The sequence below is a fragment of the Hippopotamus amphibius genome, chromosome 15, assembly GCF_030028045.1.
Source record: "Hippopotamus amphibius kiboko isolate mHipAmp2 chromosome 15, mHipAmp2.hap2, whole genome shotgun sequence".
NCBI classification, from domain to species: Eukaryota; Metazoa; Chordata; class Mammalia; order Artiodactyla; family Hippopotamidae; genus Hippopotamus; species Hippopotamus amphibius.
This window is the reverse complement of record NC_080200.1, coordinates 2,312,849-2,332,655: the sequence shown is the minus strand read 5'-3', so window position 1 is coordinate 2,332,655 and position 19,807 is coordinate 2,312,849. Positions and strand designations below refer to the sequence as shown.

Below are 19,807 nucleotides of genomic sequence, written 5' to 3'. Positions count from 1 at the left end.
TCCCCAAGGCCACTCACTGCCCAGGCCCTTCTCTACCTTTTCTGCCTGAACCATGGCTCCTGTCTCCTCCTGGGTCTCCTGACCTCCAGCCTCACCCCCTCATTGGCCACTAGAGGGATCACCCTCTGAAATTCACCAGCCCCAAATCAATCCCTCTGGTCTAGCCCTGACCACACAGTTTCTATCTCTTCCTTCCCATCACCTCCTAGCTCTAGTGAGCTCCTATTCATTCTTCAATGCCCTGATACCAATGTCCCCTCCTCCAGGAAGACTTCCCCTCCCAGAGGTCTGGGGGCTCAGTCTGAGGTCCCCCCGGTCCCAGTCCTGACTCTATAGAGGGGCTGGAGGTCTCTATGTCCAGCTTTGCCTCCTTCAGCCTGGCAGCCCCTTTGCAGACTGGGACTAGGCAACTCCTACTCATCCCTCAGTGCCCCAGTTCCTTTGCCCCTCCTACAGGAGCCTTCCCCACCCACCAGGCTATGTGCTCACCGCAGGTTGGTTTTCTGCACAGAGAAGCAGTACTCGTTGATGCCAGTGGTGGGCATGCGGCTGCGGAGCACGTCCTGTGCAGTGGGGATGTAGCCCTCCTCAGTGATGCGGTCCAGATTCGACAGGTAGCTGTGGAGCCAGAAGCCCTGAGTCCCGGCCTTGCAACCTGCCTGTGCTTCTCAAGCCCCCCACCCAGGGCCGGGTGAGGACCTCCTGGGGGATGAGAGCCCCCTGGGGAGGGGCCAGGTCTCTGGGGTCCCAGGTGACTCAGGAGCACAGCCCGATGCCACGGGAGCATCGGGGAGAAGCAGCTTCCCCCTCAGAGCAGCGTGACGCCAGGACAATCTCGCTGAGGAGGGCATGTCACCTGAGGTGTGTCCCTGCCCCCAGAACAGGGATGGCCTGGAGCACGAGACGCCCAGGGCTGCACCCAGGACAGTGTCCCTGTGGGATGATGAACAGTGGCACCCCAGAAACGGTGCCACCCTAGGAATGCTGCCACCCCAGGAACCGTGCCCCCCATGAGCTGTGTCACCTGGGGAGCAGCATCACCCCAGGAACAACCTCACCCGGGGCCAAGACCACCCACAGCATCCCCCAAAGTAAGAGCCGGCCAGCCTGGGGTCCCTCAGTGGGCTCCGATCCCCGGGACTGGGTCTCCTCTGGCTGCGCTTGGGTACCACCTTGCGCTCTGCATCCCGGCCCCGCGCCCTTCCCACTGACCCCAGACTCACTACACTGCAGAGTCAAGCAGGTGGAACTCGCGCCGGCGATCGTAGCAGGCGCGGATGCCGGAGTCCCTCCACAACCACTGCATGGCCATAGCGTAGTGCTTCTCGAAGGTGGTCACCTTGTAGGGGTCCTGGCTCATAATCAGGTTGGCGTGGTGCTGGGGAGGGACAGACGGGGGCAGGTCAGGGCAGCCGGGCGCGACGGGCTGCCCTCCTGACGTCTCCATCCCCTTTCACCTGTGTGACCCTGCCCGGGGCAGTAACCTCTGCTCTGTCTGTCCCCTTTTCTTTGCCCCGGAAGCAGGCTCTCATGTTGTTCATGACTGACGATAGGGTCTTTACAGAGGTAATTAAGTTACAATGAAGTCATGGGGGGGCCCTAATCCAATGTGACTGATGTCCTATAAGAAGAGATTGGGACACAGACACACACAGAAGGATGACCAGGGGAGGACACAGGGAGGAGACGGCCATCTGCAAGCCAAGGAGAGAGGCCTCAGAAAGAAACCAACCCTGAGGTCTTGGGGGTTGGAACCCTCAGACACTGCTGTGGGGAATGCAAACTGGTACAGCCACAGAGGAAAACAGTATGGAGGTTGCCCCCAAAATTAAAAATAGAGCTCCTGGGATTTCCCTGGTGGTCCAGTGGTTAGAACTCTGTGCTTCCACGGCAGGGGGCACGGGTTCGATCCCTGGTCAGGGAACTAAGATCCCACAAGCCGCATGGCACAGCCCATAAATAAATTTTACATATATATATATATATATTTAAATTATATTTTAAATTTAAATTTTATATATATATGTATATATATACATATATATATATATTGGCCACCCATGCAGCATGTGGGATCTTAGTTCGCTGACCAGGGATCAAACCTGTGACCCCTGCAGTGGAAGTGCAGACTCCTAACCACTGGACTGCCAGGGAAATCCCTAATAATAATAATAACTTTTTAAAAATAGAGCTACAGGGGCTTCCCTGGTGGCACAGTGGTTAAGAATCCACCTGCCAATGCAGGGGACACGGGTTTGATCCCTGATCTGGGAAGATCCCACGTGCCGCCGGAACAAGTAAGTCTGTGCGCCACAACTCCCGAGCCTGCCCTCTAGAGCCCGCAAGCCACAAGTACTGAGCCCACGTGCCACAACTACTGAAGCCCATGGGCCTAGAACCCGTGCTCTGCAAGGAGAAGCCACTGCAATGAGAAGCCCACGCATTGTAACAAAGAGTAGCCCCAGCTCACGGCAACTAGAGAAAGCCCGCGTGCAGCAACGAGGACCCAATACAGCCAATAAATAAATAAATTAAATTAAATTAAAATAGAGCTACCACTAGATGATACAGCAATTCCACTCCTGGGTATTTATCCAAAAGAATTGAAATCAGGATCTTGAAAAGATATCTGTACTCCCAGGTTCATTGCAGGGTTGTTTACAGTAGCCAAGAGGTGCAAAGAAAACAGATGTCCATCGATGGATGAATGGATAAAGATATAGGCATAGGAAGTACTAAGAGCCTTTAAAAAGAAGGAAATTCTGCAATGGGGGCAATATGGCTGCACCTTGAGGACATCATATTAAGTGAAATAAGCCAGTCACAGGACAGGTCCTGCATCATCCCATTTATACGAAGCATCTGGAAGAGGCAAGTTCATGGACACAGCGAGTAGAATGGGCTCGGGGGAGGGGGCTGGGGGAGTTGGTATCCATAAAGTTTCCCTTAAGCAAGGGGAATACATTCTAGAGCTCTTCTTGATGACATTGTGTCTGCAGTTACTGCTCCTGTATCGTGCACTTAAAATTTGCTATGAGGGTAGATTTCACGTTGAGTGTTCTTCACACAATAAAATACAAATTTTAAAAAGAGAGGTGGGCTTCCTAGGTGGCGCAGTGGTTAAGAATCCGCCTGCCAATGCAGGGGACACGGGTTGGATCCCTGCTCCAGGAGGATCCCACATGCCGTGGAGCAAATAAGCCAATGCGCCACAACTATTGAGCCCATGTGCCACAACTACTGAAGCCCACGTGCCTAGAGCCCGTGCTCTGCAACAAGAGAAGCCACCGCAATGAGGGGCCCGTGCACCACAACGAAGAATAGCCCCCACTCACCTCAACTAGAGAAAGCCCGTGTGCAGCAACAAAGACCCAACACAGTCAATAAATAAATAATAAATTTATATATTTTTAAAAAAGGGTGATGGGACACACGGTCTGCATAGCAGCCTTCCCCCCAGCAGGGCGGGGCCGGACGTAGGAACCGGTCCACTGTACTAATATTTCTAGAACGCAACGGCGGGCCGAGTCAGGACTGCTACCAGGCATCATGGGGTCCAAGGGAGAGACGGCTGAGCCCTGGGGGTCCTCCATGGGGACCAGCGAGGTTGGTTTGGGGGGCAGAGGTGTGCCTGCTGATGCTGAGCTGCCTGGAATGCACCCCAGGATCCCAGGACACCTTGATGGGGGTGGTTCTTAACAAGGACTTAGGGGATGTGAGGGGATCCCACCCCAAGGCCCTGAGGGAGCCCCTCCCCGGGTGGCGCCCACGGGGCGAGAGCCGGGATGCTCACCTTGCTCTCGGGCCAGCTGAAGGGGATCTGCAGCCGCTCCATGGCCTCGATCATCGTGCGCATGGAGACGAAGATGTTCTGGTAGACCAGGGGCCGGAAGCTCCTGCGGTCCTCCTCCGAGTAGCCCGCCCCATGGATGATCCGCATTTGTTTGATGAACGTGCTCTTCCCGCTCTCTCCCGGGCCTGGGGGGGCGGACAAGGCGGTCAGCGCAGCCTCGGGGAGGGGGCGGGGCGGCCCCCCGCCAGCCCCCGGCCCCCCCGGATTCACAGCCCGGCTGCGTGACCCTGGACCAGCGCCTTCACGGCTCTGTGCCTCAGTGTCTCCACCTGTGAAACGTGGTTTGCTGGGTGGACGTGGAGGGTAAACTCGTTCATTCAAACGTGGTCCCAGGAGGGGCGGCAAACCACAGCCCGTGGGCTGCTGTTTGTGTTTTTGGGGGGGTCTTTTGGTTTTGTTTTTTGTTTTTTTGCAACACCTCCTGGTTTGTGGGATCTCAGTTCTCCGACCAGGGATGGTCCCCTGCAGTGAAAGTGCCCAGTCCTAACCACTGGACCACCAGGGGATTCCCCACCACCACCTGTCTTTCGCATGACCAGAAAATTTTTACAGTCTGCATGGTTTTTACATTTTCTCATTCTTTTCAGGCTTACAGGTTTTGTGTTTTTTTTTTTTAATGGTTACAGTTTTCATATTTTTTAATGGCTGAGAGGAATCCAAAGAACACTATTTGGTGACACCTGAAAATTACATGAAATTCAGGTTTCAGGGCCGGTGAATAAAGTTTTATTGGCACATGGCCATGCAAATGATCTGGGGCTGGTTTCTCACCACAGCAGCAGAGTTGAGTCAGAGACCCTCTGGCTTGCAAACCTGATAAGATTTACTACCTGGCGCTTTACAGAAATAGTCTGTGGAGCCCTGGCTTAGAGCCGTGCTTTGACGTAGTAAGACCTGTATTTGTGTTCACTAATATTAGCAACAGTAGTCGTCACCATAATTATAATTACTATTATTATTATTTTCTATAATAATTTCAGGTAGAGAAAGTTTTATGAAGGAAATACAATAAGAGAAATAGTGATTAAGTGACTACTACAGCTAAGTGTCCTGGAAGGCTTCTTGGTGGAGGTGACATTGGTGTTGAGATCGAAGGCAGGGAAGGTTGGTCTCATGCCAGGATCTGAAGGAGGTGTGCACCAGGCAGTGGGCACAGCACGTGCAAGAGCCCTGGGGCAGGGCCGTGCCTGGTGTGTTGGAGGAACAGCGAGGAGGCCCGTGTGGCTGGAGCAGAGTGAGCGAGGGGGAGAGAGGGAGGAGGTGAATTATGATTGTGAAAGGGGTTCTAAGGAGCCGGGGGTTTTGAGCTAGGCCGGGCAATCTAGGAGGGCTTCACAGAGGAGGTGACATCTCATCTGAGACCTGGCACATGACAGAATTCATTAGAAGAGAAGAGGAGAGAGCATTCCTAGCAGCAGGCACAGCCCATGTAAAGGCCCTGGGGCAGGACCATGCCTGGCGTGTTGGAGGAACAGCGAGGAGACCCGTGTGTCTGGAGCAGAGTGAGCGAGAGGGAGAGAGGGAGGAGGGGAGGGCAGGGAGGGGACGGGGCAGGTCATGCAGGGCCTTGTGGGCCAAGGGGAGGACTTGGCCTTTTACCTCGAGGGAGGTGGGAGCCTGGAGGGCTGTAAGCAGAGGAGGGGCGGGGCCTGACTCAGGTGCTCTCAGGTGCCCTCTGGCTACTGCGGAGAGGGCAGGGTGGGAAGGGGTGGACCCAGCCAGATGGGACTGCTTGTCCAGGCCAGACCCAGGTGGCCAAGTGCAGCTAGAGAAGAGGACATATGCATGAGATATTTGGGAGACGGAATCCACAGAACCTTGCTGCTGGACCAGAGCGGGGAGAGGGGTCCTTGCAGGCTCACCTACAGAATTTCCAGGGCCAAGTGCAGATGGAACCACAGGGAGTACAGGGTCCACTTCCAAAAGCCAGCTATGGGTCTGGGATAATAACACTAGAAGCTTCGGGACCCAGGGCCAGAAGCTCAAAGAGCAAGGCGCAGCTCCCTGCTGTCTGAGGCCCTCTATCTCCCTTTCTGAGCCTTTGTTTTCTCATCTGTGAAATGGGCGTGATAACCTGGTGGGAGGTGCAGGGCCAGGAGGCTCCCCCAACAACTCGTCACACGGCCGGGGGACACGGGCGTGGGGTCCTTCCATGGGCGGGAAGGAGGACTCATGCAGGAGGAACTGGGACCAGCAGCGAAAAGGGAAGGGGTGGCATGGTTGGAGGCAGAAAGAGGAACCGGGAACAGCAGGAACACATCAGGGAGGAGGCGGGGAGCACGGGAAGCGGGGGAAGAGGGGCATGGGCTCTCGTCCCCTCCCATCCCCAGCACATCTGAAGGTAGTGAGGGCGGGACCTGGCGACACCACTGCACTCGAGGTCCAAGGAAAAGAGTCGCTTTTCTGTTCCCCTAAAGGACATTCATGGGGACACCAGGAACGAACGCTGGCGGGATGTGATGGGGACGGGGTCGCAGCACTTGTTCCACCTGCTCTTCACCGTCCTGGGGAGTCTTTGCTTTTTAGTGGGACTCAAACCCACTGAAGTATTTGGGGGATAAAAGGTGTCAGGGCTGCAACTTTACCTGCTAATGGTTCAGAAAACAATGAATATGTACGTATTAAATATAATATATAAATGTATAGGGACTTCCCTGGTGACGCAGCAGTTAAGACTCCACGCTCCTAATGCAGGAGGCCTGGGTCTGATCCCTGGTCAGGGAACCTGACCTCATGTGCATGCCGCAGCTAAGAGTTCACATGCTGCAACTAAGGAGCCCGCCTGCCACAACTAAGGAGCCCACATGCCGCAACTAAGGCACCCACATGCCGCAACTAAGGCGCCCACCTGCTGCAACTAACTGGCACAACCAAAGTAAATAAATAAATAAATAAAACATTAAAATAAATAAATAAATGTATAGCAAATAAACTATAGCTATGCATTATGTAAATTGTAAGTGTATGTACACGTATACTTATATATATATAGTTGTGTGTGTGTGTATGTGTATATATATATAAAGAGAGAGACAGCACAGGGTGGGGTGGGATAAAGGGCGTGTGGTGAAATGTTAACATTTGTGGAAGAATCTGGTGCAACTTTCCTATAACTCTGATAGCATTTCAAAATGGAAAGTTAAGAAAGGGGAGAAAAAAAGACCTCAAATGCCACGTGAGATGTTGCATTGGAGGTTGGAACAGAAAAAGGGCCTTGGTGGGAAAACCAGTGAAATCTAAAGTCTGGAGTTTAGTTCACGGAAACATAGCGGTACGGCTCCCATGTTAACATCTCAGCTGTGATAGTCACACAGCACTTATTTAAGATGTCACCATGAGAAGAACCTGTTTAGACGGAGGCAGGAACTCTCCGGACCATCTTTGCCACTTTTCTGTCCATCGAAAATGATTCCAAAATAAAAAGTTTCCTGCAAACAAACCCACAACAAACAAAAACCACCCCCAGAGCTCCACAATCTGAAATGCTTCGTGTGTACGGAGCCACGTGTGTCTCAGTTTCTGGAATTCCTTGGGATTTCAGGACAGGGATATATCAAACTTGCTCCATATTCCTGCAGTGGAACACCTGAATATCACAGTCAGTGAGATAAACCCACAGCTTCGAGAAACCTGGGGAGACGGGCTGGTCTTCAGGGTTTCTGCAATTTGGAGGTGGCAGAGGTGGCTGTGAGCCTCTCTGTCCTTCCTAGGGTGCTGGGCAGGGCACACGCACCAGCTCGCCTGAGCCTACATGAGGAACAGCTCTTGGCACCACTTTTCACGTGGGGAAACTGAGTCCCACATTGGTTGGGTCCTGCAGCTGGTGAATGACCAAACTGGGACTCAGACCCAGTTCTGAGTCCAGAGCTCACGAGCTCTTTTAATAACCATTCTGGGAAGTTCCCCAGGCACTGCCTGAATCATCATCACCAAGATTCCTGCCGTTTTCCCATTCACGGTGGAGATGTGGGGGCTCAGAGAGGTGAACTGACTTTCCCAGGGTCACACAGCTAATGGAGAAGCAGAGGTATAAACACAAGCCCTTGTGGATCCTTCACCAACAAAATAGGACGTGGCCAGTCGGCTGAGTCAGGTGTCATCAAAGTGTCAGTTCGTGTGATGTTTCTACGGATGCTTGGAAGCTCAGCAGTTTGTCTAGGTTGCCCCCAACAGTGTGGAGAACAAACAAAGATCTGACCAAGCAACAGTTAATTTTGTTGCAATGCACTGATTTTTTTTTTCTCTTCTGTTTCATTAAAGAAAAAAAAAAATCCTGCTTGCCACCCACAAGTTGGGTTTTGTGACTCACAAGTGGGTCACAACCTGAAGTCTGAAAAACTCCACCTTTGCAGCTGTGACTCCCTTCAGAGCCACTGAAGATTCAGGAGACTCTCCATGCCCCGCCCCCACCCCGCTCCTGGTGTGGTTCAGGAAGCCCCCAAATGGGGCTGGGGGCTGCGGGGAGAGCTGTTTCCACCTGGCCAGGCCTCCCAGCCCAGACTGGAAGTGATTGCCTGCTTCCAGGAATGGGTGAGGAAGTGGACACTTGCAGGGGCCAGGCGCCAGGCCAAGCCCCAGGCATCACAAGATGCCGTGTGGCTGCTTCCACGGGTGAAGGCAGCCCCAGCCCCACTGTCCATCCCCAGGAAACAGGGCCCCTGGGACACAGGGAGCTGCCTGAGAGCGGGCAGCTCAGCATCTATGCCCAGCTCTGCCTCAAAACCGGCTGCAGACCCCAGACCCATCCTGCCACCTCCCTGGGCCTCAGTTTCCCCATCTGTCATTGGGGTTCCGTGGAGGCACATTCACAGTGCAGTCAAGTGTGTGGATTTTGGAACCAGAACTCTAGGTTCCGCTCCTGGCTGTGTGACCTTGGGCGAGTCGCTTCACCATTCTGGGTCTCAGTTTCCCCGTCTGGAGGGGTTCCTACCTCACGTAGTACAGACAGAGCTGGCTCCTTTAATTGCTTTGTTCTGACTCTTCCCCTTCCTCAATGTGGTGACTACTTCCTGTCAGGGACAGACCCCCAGCCCCTTGGCCTTCTTCCTCAAAAGGATCAGCCATGTCCCTCCCCCCCAAAAAAACTTTTGGATTCAATTCCTGTTTTTAAGAAGGAGGGCAGGTGTGGAAACAGCCCCCGGGGCTTGGATGGGGTGTTGAAACCACAGTCCAGCGGGATGGCCACAGGGCCACCATTGGTGCTTGGGCACATGGACAACCTCCCCACCCACCTCTCCCTCCCCCACCCCTACCAGCAGACGTGGCTTCCTGATTTGGGGCTGGCTGTGCAGTGGTCAGTGGGACAAGGGACTTTCCCAGCTCCAGGCAGATATGGTACAGCTCTGGGGAAAATCATCCCTGAAACGGGATTCATTTATTCATTCCCTCATTTACAAAGCATGCGTCAGGCATCTGCTCTCTGTCAGGTCACTGTACTCCTGAAATAGACACTGGGGACACAGGAGTGAATAAAATGGACATGGTCCCCACCTCTGTGTGGCATGCCGTGTAACTGGAGAGACAGACAATAAACAAGGAAACAAGAAAACACCTGAGAGAGTGTCAGCGAGTGAGCAGTATGAAGAAAAATCAAGCAGAGGGAAAAGGATGGGGCTGACTTTGAAGCCAGAGAAATCAGGGAAGACTTCTCTGAGGAGGTGACACTTGAGCTGAGACCAGCCTTGAGTGAGAGCAGTGAGAGCACCAGCTGTGCAAAGCCTTGGGGGATGTTGAGAGCCCTTGGCAGGGAGAATGGCAAGTGCAAAGGTCCTGAGGTGCAGTTAAAGGACCTTGAGATGTGCAAGGAAGGATCACTAACACTGGCAAACCCCTAGTCCGATGGGTCAAGAAAAACGGAGCAAAGACAAAGGATGAAAAAGGAGACATCACTACAAATCCTACAGATGTGAAAGGATGACAAGGGAATGTTATAAACAACCTATGCCTATACATTTGATAACTTTGAAGAAATGGACAAATTCTTTGGAAGATACTAATAACCAAAAGAAAAGCAACCTAAATAGCCCTATTTATTAAAAAAAATAGTAAATAACATATCACACATATTGATACTATTAATATAATACGAGCCTAGCTATTTCAGAAAGTGAATAGAGGTAGCTATGAAATTAAATTCTTAATTAAAACTTTCCAGGCTCAGACACCTTCACTGGGGCCCCATGCTCCCAACCCTCTCCTCTCTCTTAACCCTCAGGGCTGCCCCTTCCCACTGAGCAAGAGAAGAGAGAGGGCAGCCATCTAGATGACCAGGCTCTTTGTCCTGGGGCAGGCAGATGGGACTTTGGGTCACTCAGGACCTTCCCCAGCCCTCACCCAGCGCTCAGGCAGTCCCAGGAGACCCTCCAAGGCTGGTGTCCCCGGGCTTAGGCCAGCGGGGCCAAAGGCAGGACAAGGTGGCTGGGGAAGTGGACACACATGGACAATAAGACGTGAGGTCTCAGAGGGCACAACGTCAGCACCTCCCAACCTGCCACACCCGAGTCACCCCCACTCCCTCACTGCGTTCTGTTTTCCTCCTGTTCTTCTTGCCACCGGAAGTTATTTTACCTGCTTATTATTTTTCGGGTTTAAAGTCTGTCTCCCCCACCGGAAGCTGAGGTCCCCGGAGGCAGAGAAACACACCATCTCCTCTGCGGCTGTGCACATCTTGAATGAACTAACTGATCAGTCAATCAATCAATCAAGCAAGCAAGCAGAGGCGCTTGGCCATGCTTTGCCCACAGGACCCATGCTGATAAACCACCGGAACAAACCCAGGTCAAGCCCTCCAGAGGCGGAGGGCGAGGCTGGAGCTCTGGGGCTGGGCGGCTCATTCCCTTCCCATGACGCGGGAGCCGGGCTGGAGGGCTGGGCTGGCCAGGCGGAGCCGGGCCATCTGGCCGAAACATCTCTGTTCCTGCAGATGCCCGGGAGGTGACCCGGCCGGGGGACGGGCCCACAGCTCACCCCTTGGGACTAGCAACCGGGCCTCAGTCAACTCATCCTGAAAGTGGGCTCCCAGGCTGTCCCGCCCGGGGTGGCCGCAGACTCACCCAGCAGCAGGAGCTTCAGCTCCGCCCGGTCCCGCTTCTTCTGCTCCAGGAGGATCTTGTTGATTTCCTGGTCGATCCGGGCCGCCGACTTCTCATCCTCGGTCAGGCACCAGGGGCAGCAGTGCCAGGTCAGCGAGCGGGCCATGGCGGGGCCTCAGCGGGCACGAGGCGGCATCGCCGCCGCCCCCCACGCCCCGGGAGGCACCCCGGCCCGGCCGCTCCGGGAAGGGCTCCTGGCAACCGGCGTGAAGGGTCTCTCCTCGAAGTGGGGGTCGCCCCCCCAGGGGACCCCGCCCCCGGCTTGCGGGCCTCGGGCACCCGACCGCCCAGCTCGGCGAGGCCTGTGCGCCGGGTCGGGGGTGGAGGAGGAGGAGGAGGAGGAAGAGGAGGAGGAGGGAAGATGCCGGCTCACGGCTCCCCGCCCATCCCCAGACCTGCCCGCCCGGCCGGACAGGTTGACGGCCGCAGAGCGAGAGGTGAGGCGGGCGCCCCCGGGGAGGGCGGGGCGGGACGAAAGGCCCCGCCGCCTGCAGCCTGAGTCCGCGCTGGGCTCCTTCCTCATTCTGGAGAAGGGGTGGACCCCGTCCTGCTGGGCCTCTGACGCCGGCCCCGGCCCAGCCCCTCTCCCCCTCCCCCGGGCCAATTAGAAGCTGTCATCGGGAGACCCATCGCGATCTCCTTCAAAAGAACCGCCGAGGCCCGGAGGCACCTACTGTTTTAAGTGCTTTTGTGTTTTGCGGGGGGGAGGGGGTGTCCCGGGGACAGCGCCCCAAGTTCCTCGCCATTCGCGCTGCACAGATGGGGACACGGAGGCACAGCCAGGCAGCGACTCCCCGGGGAGCCTCTCCCACCCGTGGGGTCCCAGAGTCTCAACCGCAGAGCCGGCAGCTTTGGAACTTTGGGTCAGAGCCATCCATTCTTCCTGCAGACATTTATGAGGCGCCTACCGTATGCCAGGCGTTCTACGCGCAGCACGGACCCAAATGACAAACTGCCGACCTCCCCGCCTTATACTCTAGACAGACAGGTAAAGAAATACCTTAAATATATGTCTATCCGAGCCTATCCGATGGCGATAAATTGTGAGAGGAAAATAAAAGCTGGGAAGGGGGATGGGAGATGGGGGGGGTCCCATTTGTGGCTTGAAACAGGGGGGTCAAGGAAGGCCACTCTGAGAAGACGGGCATCTGGGACCAGGAGGAGAAGTCGGACAGGCAGCCTGGCACAGGGAGACCTTGGGAGTCGAACCCGTATCCCAACAACGCGATGAGACCACCGTGCCCTGACCCCTCGGCCCTCGGGACCCTAAAAGTAGGAGGTGACATGGGGGAGCCGGGGTGGGGGGGGAACATGTGGCTGCTTCTGCCCAAAATGTCTTCAATCCGGCAGATCTTTGCCGTGTTTGGGAGCAGAACCCTCTTTGAGAGGTTCTAGAAAGCTCTAGAAAGTTCTCGAACTTCCCTCCCCTGCCCAAGAGATACACAGAATCCGGGAGCCTCCGGGCCCCTCCTAGAGGCACTGGTGAGGCTCAGAGAGGGTGCGGGCCCCGCCTGGGGTCCCACAGCCTCAACCGTCTCCCTCCGCCACACCCCAGCCGGCACCCATGCGGTTTTCTTCGCTGTTAATTTCTAACGACTGGCAGATGGGAAGTTCGATAGGGGCTCCCATTGGGTCACCGGCACTGGGGCCTGGCAGGCGCTGCCCTGCCGACCCCTGTTCCTGTCCCCGACCGGATGGCCGCGAGGAGGGGTGCTCCCCGGGCCCAGTGGCCTGGGTGACTTCCTATTCCGGGGCAGGTGAAGAAAAGCAGAAATAAGTCTGAGCCAGGCAGCGGCAGAACGGAGGTAACCAGCTTGGCAAAACCCCGGAGGCCAGGCTGAGTCACAGACTGGAGAGAGGATGGCCCGGCGAGGCCAGGAGTGGCTGGAGCCACCCCGTGTCCATTTCCAGACGGACCCCAGGCCCCCAGCACGTGACATAGGGTCACAGAGGCAGGTCCTGGTCTAATACCTTCCATGGCTCCTGCTCACCTCAGAAAAAAAAACAGCCAGGCGCCTTGATCCTGCACCACACCCACCACCCCAACTAGGGCCCTGACTCTGTGAATTTCTCCAGACTCATAACAGATTTCCTTCCCACTTCCCCAAACAGGTGAGGAGCTGCTTCCTCTCCACGTGCCAGGTGCCCTACTGGCGGGACACCTGTCATCTATTAGTTCATTCCAGAATAACAGGGTGAGCTGTGTGCGTGTTTAAAAATACACATGGTATATGCTGTTTATTGTCTGTTAACTGTATCTCAATAAAGGTTCTTAAAAAAAAAAAGAAAATACACATACGGACTTCCCTGGTGGTCCAGTGGATAAGACTCTGCCCCCAACGCAGGGGGCGTGGGTTCCACCCCTGGTCAAGGAACTAAAAATCAAACACATACACACACACACACACACACACACACACACAGAAAACACGTAAAACACACACCTAATGATTTCCTGTGAAACCAACACCCACATGATCCCCACCAAGGCCAAGAGTCAGGGCATCTTCAGCCCCACGAAGGTCCCCAGATGCTCCTTCCAACAGGAACCCCTCTTCCTCCTCCTGTCAGGCAGTCAGCACTGCACTGACTTCTATGGCATTTCTCTGTTTAGGGGGTGCTTTTTGGTAACCAGATTTATTTTAGTTTTTGTTTTTCTAATTTATGTGGCTTGGTAGGTGCTTTCTTTGGTGTATGGTTGGGGGGGGGTGTATGTTTTAAATAAATAAATAAATAAATTTATTTATTTATTGGCTGAGTTGGGTCTTCGTTGCTGCATGTGGGCTTTCTCTCGTTGTGGACAGTCGGCGCTACTCTTCATTGCGGTGGGTGGCCTTCTCATTAGGTGGCTTCTCTTGTTGCGGAGCACGAGGTCTAGGCATGCGGGCTTCAGTTGTTGTGGTGCACAAGCTTAGTTTCTCCGTGGCATGTGGGATCTTCGCAGAATAGTGATTGAACCCATGTCCCTTGCATTGGCAGGCAGATTCTTAACCACTGCGCCACCAGGGAAGTCCCCAGTTTGGGTTTTAACAAATGTACAGTGATGTCAATTACGGGTAAAAGTTGACAGAATATGGTTCTGTCACCTGAAGAGCACCCTTCAGGTACCTCTTTGTAGCCAGACCTTCACCCCAGCTCTCACCGTGGAAACCATCAATCTGCTCTTTGTTGCTAAGGTTTTCAGAATCTTTTTGAGAATGTCATATAAATGGAATCACACACTGTAACTTTTGAGGCCGGCTTCTTTCACTTAGCATCTGAGATCCGTCTATGCAGCTGGGAGTGTCAGGAACCCTTTCCTTTGGACTGTTGGGTAGTTTTCCGTTGTGTGGGGGCATCACCCTTTATCTTTTCACCCATAGAAGGCCATTTGGGTTGCTCCCAGTTTGGGGGTGATCACGGAAAGGGACGCTATAAACATACCCTATAATCATCAGGGGTGTTCTTTCTCTAGGATAAATTCCTAGAAGCGGGATGGTCGCGTCATAGGGTCATCGTACGTGTAACTTTGTAAGAAAAGGCTGAATGGTCTTCCGATGTGGCTTTCCCATTTTGCATCCCCACCAGCAACGCCTGAAAGTTCCCCTTTTTCGGCTTCCTCATCAACCATTCTAAGACACGTGTAATGGTACCTCATTGTAGATTTAATCTGCGTCTCCCTGATCAGCTAACGATGTGGAACATCTTTGCATGTGTGTATCTTCTTTGGTGAAGTATCTGTTCAAATATTTTGCCAGTTCCTTTAGGGGGGTTGTTTTCTTATTATTGTGACTTGAGAATACAAGTCATGTATGGATGGGGTGTGGGGTTTGCAAATGTGTTTTCCCAGCCTGTGGTTTGGCTTCTAACCCTCTTGCTGTGTTCTTTGTGTTTCAGTTTGACGATGCTCAGCTTGTCAGGTTTTTTTTCCTTCACGGATCATGCTTTCGGTATTGTCGCTAAGAACTCTTTGCTGAACCCAAGGCCACAAAGAAGTTCTGTGTCTTCTTCCAGGAGTTTTATTGTTTCATATTTTACATTTAGATCTATGATCCATCTTGAGTTCTGTTTCGTTTAGGTGGGGGGGGGGTTCTTTTGTTCAGTTGGTGGGTGGGTGGGTTGGTTTTTTGCATACAGATATCCAGTTTTTCCAGCACCATCTGTTGAAAAGACTGTCCTTTCTCTGTTGAATGGCCTTTGTACCTTTGCCCCAAATCATTTCACTGTATTTGTGTCATTCTGTTTGGTTCACAGTGCCATTTAGATCTCTGTTCTTGCTAATATCCTGTCTGCTGATTTTACCAATTACTGAGAGAGGACTGTGAGAGGTTTGAAATGTACTTGTGAATTTCTCTATTTCTCTTTTCAGTCCTGTCATGTTTTTCTTCATCTGTTTCGTGCAGACACATTTGGGATTATTATGTCCTCTTGGCGAACTGATTCTCCTACGATTCTCTTATGTAATGTCCTCACTTTGCTTTATCAGTTTACAGCTGGATGATGCAACCCTAAAAATTGCGTTCATTGCTTGCCATTTTTGAACTTTCTGTGAATTCTGGTCTGTCTGGTTTCTATCTATCACTCAATGCTTTGCTTGTGTCATAAATCCTACTGTTACATGTGGTTGAAATTCATTAATTCTCACTGCCATAAACAATTCCATTGGGTGAATATCCCACCATCCATTTATGCATCCCTTTAAAAAAATATTTATTTATTTATTTGGGTGCATCAGGTCTTAGTTGTGGCAAGCGGGCTCCTTAGTTGCGGCTCCAGGGCCCCTTAGGTTGTGCCTTGTGAACTCTTAGCTGCAGCCTGTATGTGCGATCCAGTTGCCTGACCAGAGATCGAACCCGGGCCCCCTGCATTGAGAGCCCGAAGTCTTATCCACTGCGCCACCAGGGAAGTTCCTTGTGTATCCTTCTAGTCAGCATTTCCTTTTTTTTTTTTTTTAAGTGAGATATAATTGATAGGTAATGTTTGCATTTCAGCTGTACATCGTAATGACTCTATATTTGAATATATTGTGAAATGATCACCACAGTAAGTCTAGTTAACCTCCATCAGCACACGTAGTGGTTTTCTTCTTGTGATGAGAACTTTTAAGACCTACTCCCTCAGTCACTTTCAAAGTACAATACAGTCGTTTTTTGTTGTTTGTTTTGGCCGCACCATGTGGTACGCGGGGTCTTCGTTCCCCGACCAGGGATTGAACTTGTGCCGCCTGCGTTGGGAGCACAGAGTCTTAATAACTGGACCACCAGGGAAGTCCCAATACAGTATTACTAACTGTCATCACCTTGCTGGGCTAGTCATCTCTTCTACTGTTGATGGGCATTTGGGGCTGCAACAAGTAGGGTGGCTACGGACTTTGGGGATGTGCCCTTTTGGAGACGCTATGTATGAGTGTAAAGAAATCCCCAATTGTGGAGTTGCTGGGTATTTCCCAGATAGGAACTCTCTTTTGCCAAAGTGCATGCATCGATTCACAACCCCAGTAGCTCTGGTGAGTTTTTGTTTAATTTTTGCCAGTGCCACGGGGCTTCCGGGATCTTAGTTCCAGGACCAGGGATGGAAGCCATGCCCCCGGCAGTGGAAGCCCAGATTCTTAACCACTGGACCACCGGGGAATTCCCTCTGGTGAGTTTTTGTAGACCTAAATCTGTCCCATCCAAAAGTCTCTCCTTTATTCAGAAACGAGGATCTCCTTGCTGTTCTTTTGGTATTTAAAATGTCCTTTCTGTTTAATGAGGAATGGGATGTTTACATAGTTTCAAAGTACCTCACACTCCTCAGCTGATGCGAGGCCACATCTGGGTCCCTCCCTGGCCGCTGCCGTTGGCCACACCCAAGGTCATGCCCCCACCCCCACCAGGGTTGGCCCAAGGCTGGGATACAAAGGTCCATCCCCTCCCTTTACTGAAGAATCATGGATTTGATTCCACTTCTGCGGGTGTATCCAAACTGAAAGCAGGGTCTACAGCGGGTCTTTCGCACCCAAGTTCACAGCAGCATCATTTACCGCAGCCAAAAGGAGCAAACACCCAGGAGTCCTTTGCCGGCCTAGTGGGCGGGGGGCCCGGGCTCGGAAGTTTTCCGTCTTGAAAGCCTCCTGGTTTTGTAACAAAGGGCCCTGCGTTTTCACTTTGCAGCGGGTCGCGGCTGGTTCCCAGGCCCGGGGGCGCCGCTTACCGTCAGGACAAGGGCCCGGCCGCTCGGTGCCTCGGTTTCTCTGCTGGAACCGGGATGCGGAGAGGACCTCCCCGGAGGATGCGCTGTGTAGCCGGCAGGTGGGAGGGCGGGCGGCTGCGGAAAGCGGACGAGCGGCACCTGCCGGCCGCGGGGGGCATGACAGCCAGGCGCGCCGGCAGCATCCGCGGGCTCCCCCCCACCACCACCCACCTCTCGAATCCCACTCCCCTCCTCGGCCTCCACCTAGACAACCCCATCCTTTCCCACCTGGACCAGCTCAGTCCCCTCCATCCAGGTCCCCGGTTCCTCCCTCAACCCCCAGTCTGTCCTCCCCATAATGGCCACCAGAGGCGCCCGTGAGCACCTGAGTCAGCTCCTCTGCGCACAGCGCTCCAGGGCTCCCACCTTCCTGTGGTAAAAGCCCAAGTTCTCCCCGAGGCCCACAAGGCCCTGCACCACCTGCCCCGTCCCCTCCCTCCCCTCCCCTCCTCTCCCTCCCCCTTGCTCACTCACCAGGCCTGATCCTGCCCCAGGACATTTGCACAGGTTGTGCCTGCTGCCTTGGAACGTTTTCCCACAGAGCCTACCACGGCCCCATCCTTTCACTTCTTCCAGCATCCTACTCACATGCCACCTTCTCAGAAAAGCCATTCCTGAACAGCCTGTCTGAAACGGCCACGACTGCTCCCTGTGCCTCTTCCCTGCTGCTTTTCTTCATAGATTGAGTGGTAAGTGCTGTCTCCTCCCGCTACAGGCAGTGCCTAGGACAGTGCCTGGCACACACGGGGCCTTCGGGGCCCTTCCATCCCCCTGATGAATGAGTAAATAAAACTGGAGGGGGATGTGGAGAAATGGGACCGGGGTGCACAGCTGGTGGGAATGTGAAATGGGGCGGCCGCAGTAGAAACAGTCTGGCAGTTCCTCAAACCGTTAAACATAGAATCACCATGTGACCCAGCAATTCTGCTTCTGGGTTTATATCCAGTAGAATGGGAAGCATAGTCTCAAGGAGATACTTGCACACCCATGTTCATGCAGCGTGATTCACGGCAGCCCAAAGGGGGAAACACCCCAAGTAATGGATAAACGTATGTGGTCCCTCCACATGGAATTCGGCCTTAAAAAGGATGGAGATTCTGACATCTGCTCTACCATGGATGAACCTGGAGGACCTGATGCTCAGTGAGACAGGCCAGATACAGAAGCACAGATACTCTCTGATTCCACTCACGCGGGGTCCCTGGGAGTCAGATCCATAGAAAATAGGACAGCGGGGGCCAGGGTCTGGGGGAGGGGGTGGGGAGTTACTGTTTAACGGGTACAGAGTTTCTGTTTGAAATGATGAAAAGGTTTTGGAGACAATTCGTGTTGATGGTTGCACAAAGTGGTGAATGAAATAAATGTCACTGAATTGTACACAAAAATGGTGAAGATGGTAGGGAGTATGTGTATGTACCATAATTTTTTTTTTTAATGTTTTAAGGAAAAAAGACTGAGAGATGGCAGGGAGATCGCTGGTCCAACATCTTGGTTTACAGAAATGGGGGCGGGAGAGGGGCATGTCTTCCCAAAAGCCCATGCGACAATGAGTGGCCAGTTGGGCCAGGAACCAGGGCTCCGCCCCGTCGGTGCCCTGCCCCCATGAAGAGGGGCATCCCTTGCAAAACGCCCAAACCCGCAGCGCAGCACGTCGACTTGAAGTCAGGGGCAGGAGGAACACCCTGGGCGGCCAGGCTGCGGCTCCTGTGAGCTGAGACCCCAACCTCAAGGTGCCGGGGCCCCGCCAGCCACAAGGGAGTCAGGTGACACCCCAGGGGCTTCAGGGCCCCTCTGCTGCCCCGCCCCCAGACAGTAACAGGAAATAAGCTAGAAGGGACCAAGTGTTTAGGAACAAAATTTATTCCAATTTAAAACAGAATTCATTTCAGGAGAAAGGTATGAAAAGTCAATTTCCATCAGGTATCTCTGGATTAAGGGGTCAGGGCCCCGACACGCTGCCTGGATGTGGGCGGCTCCGGCCCCGGGAGGTTGGCACTGCGCTGGCGGCGCCCGTCCCTCAGCCCGCACAGACAACACATGCACTTCAAATGACAAAAGGTTTAAAAACAGCATTTTTATATAATATTCTTTTTTTAAATAGATTAAGGTTTAAATTGTCTGAAATCAGGACTGTTTAATATACAAGTACAAGCAGGCGAGGTTGCCCCCGCCGGCCGGCATGGCCCCTCACGCCACTGGGGCGTTGGCACTCAGAGGGCAGTTCTGCTGGGTGATGTGACACAGTGGGGGGGGGGAGGCGGGCACACGGGGAAGTGCCACGGAGGTGAAGCTCACACACGGGGCAAGGGTGGGGCCAAGACCTGCTGCCACATCCTCCCAGCACGCACGCGGGGTGGGGCCAGGCTGGCGAGGTCCCAGTGGGCCGGGCGGGGAGGTTTGGCACTGCGGCCAGGCTTGCCCTGGGATCTTGGCACACTGACCCCTCAGGAAGCTAATACTCTGGGTGCCCCCCGCCCCAGAGCCCAATCCAGTTCCCTGCGTCATGTGGGCCCGAGGGAGCCCACCACCAGCGGCACCTCCTGCCCACCGGGCGCACCTCAGGGCCACGGCCTGAAACCCCCAGTGGATGCATGGCACAAAAGAGGGCCCTTTGGGTGGAGACGCCAGAGGAGAACAGGCTGAGAAGCTTGCC

The 19,807-nt window shown here is 53.7% G+C and overlaps 2 protein-coding genes across 9 annotated transcripts in view; one reads left to right on the top strand and one right to left on the bottom strand.

Annotated features, from left to right (window-relative positions):
• GNA15 (G protein subunit alpha 15) overlaps window positions 1–11,050 on the bottom strand; it is a 21,460-nt gene extending 10,410 nt beyond the window's left edge. For 2 of the 3 annotated variants that reach the window (XM_057708180.1, XM_057708183.1), the window contains exons 1-4: window positions 10,906–11,050; window positions 3,794–3,978; window positions 1,224–1,378; window positions 490–618 (exon numbers count right to left, since the gene is read on the bottom strand). In XM_057708180.1, coding sequence (XP_057564163.1) covers window positions 490–618; window positions 1,224–1,378; window positions 3,794–3,978; window positions 10,906–11,050 — 614 coding nt within the window. Of the gene's footprint in view, window positions 1–489; window positions 619–1,223; window positions 1,379–3,793; window positions 3,979–10,420; window positions 10,603–10,905 lie in introns of those variants that run through there. The other variant, XM_057708181.1, reaches the window with a different exon arrangement.
• On the top strand, window positions 11,049–19,807 carry LOC130836153 (uncharacterized). Of its 6 annotated transcripts, none has more exons than XR_009049131.1 (6): window positions 11,049–11,381; window positions 11,834–11,932; window positions 13,057–13,139; window positions 16,456–16,563; window positions 17,731–17,843; window positions 18,154–19,807. XR_009049131.1 is itself a non-coding variant. In XM_057708186.1 (4 exons), exons 1-4 carry the CDS (start codon window positions 11,049–11,051, stop codon window positions 14,999–15,001), a joined length of 696 nt encoding a protein of 231 aa, XP_057564169.1. In that variant the 3' UTR covers window position 15,002. The 6 variants fall into 6 exon arrangements, 2 of the variants coding, with proteins under 2 accessions (XP_057564169.1, XP_057564170.1); XR_009049133.1 differs by lacking the exon at window positions 11,049–11,381 and adding an exon at window positions 17,076–17,213 and having other exon boundaries at window positions 11,454–11,932; XR_009049130.1 differs by lacking the exon at window positions 16,456–16,563.